Consider the following 10527-nt stretch of genomic DNA (forward strand, 5'->3'; position numbering starts at 1 on the left):
AAATGCAAAAATGGTCCTATTCCTGAAGAAGCTCACAATTTAATGGAGGAGGTAAAATGCAAACAACTATGTACACGCAACATGTATACAGTGTAAATATGAGGTACCCTGAAAGGGAAGGCACTAGCATTGAAGGAAACCAGGAATGCTTCTTGCAGGTCTCAATTTCAAGTCAGGTAAAGATTTGAAAGAAGACAAGAGGACAATAGGAAGAGGGATAACACTGTATACACAGGGCGTATACACAGGGCGTATACACAGGGCGTATACACAGGGCGCAGCCAGTAAAAAGCCACAGTCTATAGAGGTAGTATCTTGTATGAGGGTCAAAAAGGAGTTCAGTGTCACTGGATTGCAGCTACAGGTGGAATATGGATTCGTAATGTAGGTACTTAACCTTCTTGCATCAGAAACTGATTTCTTCAGGATTTTCTAGATAAGCTACTTTCTAGTGGTCCTCCTACATTCTCAAAAGTTTGATGCTGCCATTGCTTGAAACACTTAAAATTACTCTTTTGAAATGACCCTAAGAGCAAAATCTATTTTTGAAATATCTTCAGTTTATTTTTGGAAGCAACCAATCATTCAGATTGCTCAATCTGGCAAACAGAGTCAGTGATCATACTATTAGACTTGGCCTTATCAAATTCATTGTATGAGCACATCCTCGAAGATGGGTATAAATAAAAGATAATCAAGGGACACAGCTTGCTGGATTTGAGGACCCTTGTGCACAGTCAGGGGGACTTGAAGTTGGAAAGGTGGGTTGAAGCTAGATTATGGATGGAGAGTCTTGAATGCTAGGGTTGAAGACAACCTTTGGGCCAGGTGGCTTGGATTCCATTTCTAGCTTAGCCGTGTACACGACTAATATTTTTAAGAGGAAGTGAGGTTTAAAAAAATCTTCTTCCTTTTCATTTTTAAAATAGTATATCCTTCTTGATTCAATGTAACAATTATTTATTAAATGCCTCTGCCACTATATTCAACTCATGGAAGAGATATAATAATGAATAAGACAGGGTCCCTGCCATTCTCATGTTCACTTTATTTACTAGACTAGACTCTAAAGGACTCATTACTTTAAAAAAATCTACCCTCAAAGGATGATGATTAACCACCACTGACAATATTCAAAAGAATGAATCACAGGCTCTGAAGGTAATTTTGAAGGAGGAATTCCATCCAACAAAACAACAAAAAATCTGTGTGGGACTGGGGTTACTTTGTTCTCTCCCTCTCCCTCAACATTCCTACCATGCATTTGAATCCAGGCACAAGAAAAAAAGAGTTAAGTGGTGTGTGTGTGTGTGTGTGTGTGTAGGGGTAAAAGTGAAAGAGTGATGCTTGCCTCCTCAGATACTTGCCTCTGTTATTTATACTTGCTCAGCAACAAAATCATTAGTCTATGTTTGGCATCACCCAAATCACCAGTCTATGTTTAGTACTATCAAGGACAATACACAAATAAGGTGCTTAACAAATTCATGTTGGCTGATTCTTGATGTCTGGTGTCTGTATCTGTGAAATAAGAATGAGGGGGTTGAACTTGTGAGCTTTACAATTTATCCCCATCAGCTCTAAATCTATGATCCCACAACGATAAAGATGGGGAGCTAATGAGGATTTTTAATCATAATTCAACACAGTAAAAGTGTTTCAGAGAAATGTTTCTAGAACTATTGTGTAGATAGGGATAGAGTGAGGATACAATGGAAGAAAGAAGATGACCCAGGAGGTCAGTGTCAGATTATGAAGAACCATGAATACCAAAGATTTTAAACTTTGTTGACCTGAAATTATCTGAAGTCTTTGAAAATATCTGAGCATGAGAATGACACAATCATAATACAGGAACATGAAATTTGCAATGGTTTCCAAGACAGACAAAGGAGAAATATTTATAATCCAGGCAAACTGTTAAGGAAATGAGATAATAATGGCCTGAATTATAATAATCTCAATGGGAATGGAAAATAAGGCCTGAATTCTAGAGACATTGGGAAGGAAGATTTGACAACAAGGGGCATCATAGTGTAGAACAGAGATCTCAAACACATGACTTCCAGCCATAACACTCCCAAGCAGATTCAAACCAGATTGAAATGCAATTCAGAAATATTTTTAAAAATAAAGATACAAAAACATAGATAATTTTAACATATTGTTTTCTAAGGGAATGTGTGCATGCAGGGATCCTTATGTATGGCTTAGTGGCCCCTGTTTCTATTTGATTTTGACACCACTGGCGTAGAACCAGCACAGGACTGAAAGTTAGGAGATCTGGGTTCTAATCCTAGTTCTCTCACTTACTATCTATGTGTTAAATGTTTTAATGCCATTTAGTATTTAATGTGACTTAGTGTTGCTCTGGCATAAATAAAATGGTGGACTAGATTATTAAGGTCCTTTGTCCAAAAATTATAAAGTTTTATTCTTCTTTGATTGGATATGAGGGATAAGGAAAACAATGAATGTAAAGATGAGTCCAGGGTTTTGAGCTTAGATGACTAGGGAAAGCATGATTTAGTTCACAGAAATCAGGAACTTAATACAAGGTTTATAGGGATGAATAATGAGTCCACTCTTAAACTTCTTGAATTTGAAGTGTTGTTTGAGATGTTGAATCGGAAATGAAATGAAATAGCTATAAATATGAGACTGAATGAAGTTCATGAGAATAGCAAAGGCCATGTGGCTATATAGCATTGTTTTCTGAAACAAAGTGTAGGTTTTAGTGTATTCCAAATTGAACATATCAGTAGTGTGATTTGCAGCAAAAAAAAATGTGACCTTGGGCTGGTCTTTGTGAATATAGAGGTTAGGCCTCTGATTTCACTGGTTTAGGGAACTCTTGGGTGTGAAAATTTCTTCCAGCAAAGCAGAAGATAGCCTTCTCTGTAATGTCTACTTTTAGAGAATTGACTGGAGCAATTAAAGATTAAATGACTTTCTAGGGGTCACACAGTCAGTATGTTTCAGAGAAAGAATTTGAACCAGGAATACCTGGCCAACTCTCAATTTATTACACCATAATTCCTCTCTTTATGCAAAGAACAGTGTATACATTATATTATTATACGCCGCCCTGGTCAGCCAATCTGGTGTATGATGTTTAATTTTGAGCACCCTGTTTTAGGAAAGACACTGATAAGTAGGACATCATGCAAGGTAAAGTGATCCTTAGGGTGCATAGGCCTCAAGATCATGCCACTTGAGAATCCATTGAAGCAACTGAATATGCTTAATGGCAATCTTCAAGTAGTTGAATGTCTGTCACATGGAGATTAGACCTGTAGAGAAACAGATTAAGGCTTGTGTAAAGGGAAAAAAATCCTAAAAATAAGCCCTATGACAAAGTCAAAAAGACTGCCTCACAAAGTAGCAGGCCTTTAAGTAAAAGCTAGATGACCAATTGTCAGATGTGTTGTAGATGGAATCTTCAGTTGGGAAAAGATTAGACTAGGTGGTCTCTGAGATACCTTCTAATACCAAGGATCTATGATAATGTGACAATGCAAGAATGGAAATACAAATTTATGAGCTTTTCCCATGAGGCATTAAATGTGTAGAAGTACATAATATTTTCAAGAAGAGAATGAATATAGAATAGAAAAGAGAAATTTTTCAGGTAACAAGATAGGAATAGAAGTAGAAGCTTTGAAAGGAAAAATTAAGCAAATCCTGTTAGAGTCAATTTAGAAGACAATTTGGTAGTGAGATGTCCACTGAGAGTCAATAAATTGGAGAAGAGCTGAAAAGATTGTAGATTTAGAGGCTTAAAGACTAAGAAAAAACCCTGTGGGGATTAGAATAATGCAAGAGAGATTAATAAAAGAAATAAAAAGGAAACGGGAAAATGCTAGCATCTTTTGGCAAGTCCAGTGGAGAGGTACTACTTCCCTATTTGTGTTATCTGACTATCTTAAGACATTTCAAGCTTTCTCAGAACTCATACTGAAGCACCCAAGCACTATAAATCAACCTTGGCCTCCTGCTAGGTACTTTACTCAGGTTTTTATTTCTATTAGAGGGCCTCAAGCTACTTTGGGCCTGAGAATCCTCTGGATTCCTTGACCTGCCAGGTCTCTATTAAAAAAAAAACCAACTTTTTCCAGGTTACCTTGGTGATCATCTTCTCCCCTCAGGCATCATGCCTAATTAGAGGCTTACTCTAACACTGCAGCTAACACCTCACTCGGGGACTGCACTTATCAGAGGAGTTCTTACCTGACTTGTTGTGTTGCCCTGCCAGCCTCTAGGTCACAGTTTTCTCTCTTACCTATTTCCAAATGAATTAAAACCTACCAAGAAAGAAAAAACCCACATTGGAAGCCTCCTCCTAACGATAATTCTTTCCCCAATCACAAATAAACTAACAAATATGTCCTCAGTTCCTAGCTCATTTCTGGAGCATATTAAAATTAACATATAATAAGTCTTCCTTCTCCTCAGCCTTGACCATCAGAATTTTTATAATTTGGGATATTTTGCTGACAGAACTTTTAAAGCAGCCATACCCTATCTCTCATTATGAGAGTCTTAAAATTTTATATCCATATACTATGTACATCCATATATGTGTGTATATGTATGCATATATGTGTACATGCATGTGTATATATCCATTTGGAGGGGAGACATCAGCCAGATGTATAATTTTATCCATATAATCAGCTTTGGGTTGACAACATCCTCTCTTCCAGTTCAGATCAGGTTGTTCAGCTCTTTAGAGCATTACAAGTGTTGTCTGGAGTAATGAGACTTTAACTGACTTTCCCATGATAGCAAAACCCAAATATGTGCATGGCAGGACTTGAAAAAAATTTTTTTCCTGACACTAAGGCCAGCCTTCTAGTTATTAAGATTGACTCCCCCTCAACATAGATGTGTAGAACAAAATAGCTAAGCTTTTTTCTTTCTTTTTTAATCAGAAATATTTCCTCACAAGAAATCATGGGGTAAGAGGAGGGGAGGGAAGTGAAACTGAGGTTTACAATGTATTTAAGATTGTCATGTCTGTCCAGAATCAAGACTAACATTTCCTATTTGTTACATTCAGTTGAGCTATTCTTTCTTCATTGTCCTATATTTTCAAATTTCAAATACACAAAGAATTTCATCTTAGAAATTCTATGTCCTTATTCAAGCGTCAACTACCTTCGCAGCAGAATGAACCTAATGTTCTACCAGGCATTTGTGGCCTAGACCCCCTTCCTTGTTATTTGGTCAGTCTGTCTTCTCTGTATCCAGACCCTTCTTCCTCTACCCTGGATAGAAAGATTCTCCAGGGAGAAAAAATTTATTTCAGAAACAATCCTGGATTCCATATCCAATTCAGCTTTACTAAGCTTCTATTATATTCTAGGTATTGTGCTAAATTCTGAGGATATTTTTTAAGCAAAAACACAATTCTTGCTCTCAAGGATTCCATGTTCTAAAGGGGGAGACAACATGTAAATAAATATCTTCATGCAAGATATATACAGAGTAGATGGAAGATCTTCTTAGTAGGAAGGGGTTAGTAGGTGGGTAGGGAAGATGGAGGCTGTTAAATTATCCTAGAGTAGGTAGGATTTCACCTGAGTCTTTAAAAAGCCAGGGAAGGCAAGGGACATAGTCAATAAAAGGGCAAGAAGTTTAGAGTCTTCTGGGTAGTGTAGCTGCATCCTAGTAGCTGCATGGAGTAAAGTAAAACTGGAAAGGTAGAAAGGTAACAGATTGTGAAGAGTTTAAAAAAAACAGAAAAGACTAATTCCCAGGGATACTGGGGAACCAAGAGTTTATGGGGGGAGGGAATGTAGTTAGACTTGATCTCTAGGAAAATCTCCTTGCCAAATGAGCAGAGGTTGTATTGGAGGGGGAAGGCACTTGTTATGAGTAGAGCAATGAGAAGGCTGCAGGCAAGAAATGCCTATATAAATGTGGTGGCTGTGTGAGAGATGCTCCTTTCTCTCACTCATTGTCCCCCAAATGAAAGAAGGGGGCATATAAGAGATATTGTGAAGATAAAATGACAAAGTTTGTAAGAGATTGGATGTGTCAGGGGAGTTCATGTGAAGGGTTGAAGATAACACTGTGCTTATGAGCCTAGGTGACTAGGAAGATGATGGTACCCTGGATAAGGAAGTTCAAAAGAGGTTAAGTTGGACAATTGGAGCAGGGGTAAAGGGGAGGCAAATTGGACACTTGAGCTTGAGATTGCCTATAATTTTAGATATTCAAGAGGAAGTTGATGAAATGGGACTATGGCCCAAGAACAAGGTTAGGCTGAATATGTATGTATGTATGTATGTATGTATGTATGTATGTATATCACATACATGTGTATATATGCTTGTGTATATATGTATGTATCTCACACCCACATAATATTGTATGTGTTTGTACACATATATACAATATTGTATGTGTGTTATGTATATTTAATATAGTATAATGTGTGTACATTTATAAATACATATACATATATGTAATGTTTATATATACTATGTTTATATGTGCACACACATACATATACATATACATATATACACACACATATGAATCTTCTTCATGGAGCCTATCATTAAACCAAAGGGAGCTGATGAAGTCACCAAGTCAGACAGTGTATAAGAAAAGAAAAGAAAAAAGGACAGACTCTTAGAAGTTAGTGAGCATGGAAATCTAACAAAGAATCTAAGGAGTACAGGAGGCAAAGAACAGATTATCAAGAGGAAAAAAGGTGGCTGATAGTGCCAAAGGCTGAAGAGAGATCAAAGAAAGGCTAATAAATTTAACAATTAACATTGGAGGCAGAAGTTTCAACAGAATACTTACATCTGAAGACAGACAACAGAAGGCTTAGAAGAAGCTTGAGAGGAGAAATAAAGGCGCCTAGGATAAATGGCGTTCTTGAAAAGTTTAGCTGAGGAGAGTACAAATAGAAGACGATAGCCAGCAGGGATGGTAGAATTAGTGATTTTTTTTTGTTTCTTTTCTTTTAGGATGGGGCAAAACATGAGCTCTTGTTGGTAGACAGTAGGGAAAGTTTGATCATATGAGAAGAGAGTCAAGATTATAAAGGGAGAGTGGGGATGATAGCAAGTCAACACAGAAATGTAGTGGTAAATGTTTAGTAACTATGGTCTCATGAAGGAAAACACTGGTTGAATCTGCATCATTAACGCTTTCTTAAGACTAGATGATTAACAAAACAACAAATCAAGTCTCATTTGTAGTGATTGCTGATTTGTGGGATGTATTTAGTTTTCACAATGAACATTTAATATGAAATGGAAAAGCAGATTAGAGCTGACCCCAGTGCATGCCTGGGGGCAATCTGTTAGAAAAGATGATAGAGAAGGGAGGGATCAGGATCAATAGTTCTTGTCTCTGCAAGAAGAGCCATCTCTTCATGTGAAACAGGGATGCTGGAAGCAATAGTGGAGAAAAATATCCAAGAGATGTGAGTAAGGAGGGAAGAGGGAGAATTTGGTGAATGGTCACAACTTTTTTTATGAAGTATGAATCAAGGTCTTCAACTGAAAGGGTAGAAGGAGGGGGTGCTTATAGGAGGATTAAGAAGGGATGTTTCTGATGACAAAGTATTGCCTTGCCATACTGAGAGCCCAGTCTAGATTATGTAGCCTAAGTTTTACTGTTCAACATTTTTCTCTAGTTCACTTCAGCAGCACATGAACAGGAAGTAGAGGACAGAAGTAATCTAAGGTTTTGATTGGCAAAATGTGATTAATGTAGAGTTGAATTGTATGAAGGGGTCTAAATAGAGTTGTGGGCTTAGTGTAGCCAGTTCAGGGGTGATGATCTGGAAGATAACTGAAGAGTGGAGGGACTAGGTCATAATGATGATGAAGAACAGGGTTTGCAGTAATGATATGAGGTTATCATAAGAAAAAGAAATTTCAGAGTTCATAAACATGGAAGTGTAACACTTCTGAGTATGGCAAGTTTTAGGGTGTTAGCATCCCTGTGAATAGGGAAGGTGGAGTAGAGGAACAGATTGTGAGAATTTAGTAGGTTAAAGAATGGGGAAGTTTGGATATTTGAGGGACAATCAATATGTATGTTGAAGTCTCCTAATAAGCAGATGTGTTGGTGTTTTATTTGGTCCATTAGGAAGATACAAAGGACTAGAAAAAAAAAGAAAAGATAGGAGTCCTTGGGGCACGGGGATAGGAAGAGATTAGTGGAGGCTGTGGGAAAACTTTTCTCTTTTTGGAAATATTTAAATGACTTTTTACAAATTAGCATATGATTAAATTTCTTCCTTAATTTATCATTTGGCAATTTTAAGCAATGCTTTTAACTGTATTTCTTGTCAATGCCATCTCACTCAAGCATTATAGAAAGTTTTCAACATACTGAGTAATGAAAGAATGACCTTCCTGCTATTTCGCATCACATCTGCTTTGTGTTTTCAAAATAAATTCAAAGCGTATTTGCTTCTATAGAAAACTTGGAACCTTCAATGCAGTCTAACACCATAATATGTGACCTTACTTCCCATAGATTAACATTGACTTCAGCACCAGAGATCTCATCTCACGGAATATCTCAGAACCAACTCTCAAATGTTTTGATGAAGCTCAGAGGTTAATCTATAGTCTTATGGCCAAGGACTCTTTTCCTCGTTTTCTAAAGTCAGAGGCTTATAAAAAACTGGTAAATAGCCAACAGGATGGAAATCATAAAAGATGGCTCCCCTTTTTGTGAAGAAGGTAAATGTTAATAATTAGAGTCTCCTATTGAACAAAAGTGATATTGAACCGTATCTGAAATGTTCTACTTCATGGCTAAATTTTAGAAATATAAAATTTCAATAGGATTCTTTCATTACAGAGTTTAGAAACTTTTATTCTACTGACGGAAGGGGAAAAAAATTTCAAAGCCTATATCAGGCCTAGCTTTCTAAACCATTTATTTAGATTCTGTTAATTTTACCAGGTGTTTAAAAATCTCTCCCTGACAGAATGTAGAAGGGGGTTTTATAGAGATATAATAAACTCTTTAATGACAAGTAGAAATTCTCCTAATATTAAAATATCAAGAAGCTATGAATCTTCATATTACAGAGTGGGAAGCTGTATAAAACTCTGCTCTTTGTTTTGAGTACCATTTATGTCATTTAAAAACCTTATCTCTGTAAAAAAATAAGCATTTAAACCAAAACAGGCCCTTTCATGTGTTTATTCTCCCATTTTCATGGAAAAGGGGATTAGATCTTCAAAATAAGATATGTAAGTTATCTAGCCAGCCATTTTCCCTAGGCTGTTAAAGAAAAAGGCAACAAAGCCATTTGCAGATAAAGAGTAAGGTTGCACATGTATGCTTCCCTATATCTAATGCTCACCAAAATCCATGATTAATATCAGTTCAATGAGGGCTTGGTAGAATATTTCCATTCTACCAAAATATTGACTATAGACTCAAAGAATTGGGATTCCAATCTTGCCTCTGACATTTGCTACATGATTTTGTTAAGGGTTCTTAATCTCCCTTGGCCTCAGTTTCCTCATCTGTGAAATGAGGGAGTTGAAATAGAGGGCCTCTGAGGTCCCTTCCAGCTTCTGGTTTATGATCCTATGGAGATAGCCTCCATGTACAGAAGTAGTACTGAGCTGAAGTTAGGGATTTAGTATAGAACTAATTTTGTTAATTGGGGAGGTTATTCAGCTATTTAGTAGCCTCATACTTATGAGTAAATGAAATTAGGATCTAACGAGCAGCAATGGAGTATGATATCCATCCTATCATCCAATCCTACAAAAAAAGAACTCTATGCTTATAACATCTAGTCATCTTCACATAAGAAGCAATGACAGATTATCCATGTTCTCACGACATCTCCAGATACCTCTTATCTAAATCAGTTCAGAAGTTATAAAATTCTACCTCCTCTTACAATTAGGAGATTAATTTATTCCTTATTCCCTTCATTCCACAAGTTTTTAGGACACACCTTCTATGTCAGCCATTGTATTGGTATTGAGGACACAGAAACAGAAACTAAACAGCCCCTGCATTCAAGTAACTTACATTGTAATGGGGAAGACCACCTGTACCTATAAATTAAATACTATATAAAATGTCAATACAAAGTAATGAGAGTGGGGGATGGGAGGGAACAGAACAACTTCTTGTATTCCCAGTGACAGGTGGAATCATGGTCAAAGAAGTGATGAATAAATACCTTTTGAAGTTATTAGTGTTCCATTACTTAAATGCACTTATATTGTTGTGAAAAGATTTTTTGTTGTTGTTTTTTTCCTAGTGGAGATAAAATGGGTAAAAGACATTGCTATAAAAAAGCAAACAAAATAATTAGCCTAATATGACAAAAAAAGGAAAATGTTGGATGCTGGAAGGAATGTGGGAAAACTGGGACACTAATGCATTGTTGATGGAGTTTTAAACTAATCTAACCATTTGGTACAAGGTCAAAAGGGCTATAGAATTGCGTATACCCTTTCATCCAGCAATACCATTGCTAGGTCTATACTCCCAAAAAGCATCCAAAAAAGAGAG

General features: G+C 36.7%; 1 protein-coding gene across 1 annotated transcript in view; it reads left to right on the forward strand.

The window, feature by feature from the left end:
• Positions 1–8715, forward strand: part of RGS21 (regulator of G protein signaling 21) — a 32785-nt gene extending 24070 nt beyond the window's left edge. Inside the window, exon 4 of the mRNA XM_036757982.1 lies at positions 8512–8715. Within this exon, the coding sequence (XP_036613877.1) occupies positions 8512–8715 (204 nt within the window). The remainder of the gene's footprint in view (positions 1–8511) is intronic.
• Positions 8716–10527: the final 1812 nt, after the last annotated feature.

Source organism: Trichosurus vulpecula, chromosome 4 (genome assembly GCF_011100635.1).
Source record: "Trichosurus vulpecula isolate mTriVul1 chromosome 4, mTriVul1.pri, whole genome shotgun sequence".
In the NCBI taxonomy this organism is placed as follows: domain Eukaryota; kingdom Metazoa; phylum Chordata; class Mammalia; order Diprotodontia; family Phalangeridae; genus Trichosurus; species Trichosurus vulpecula.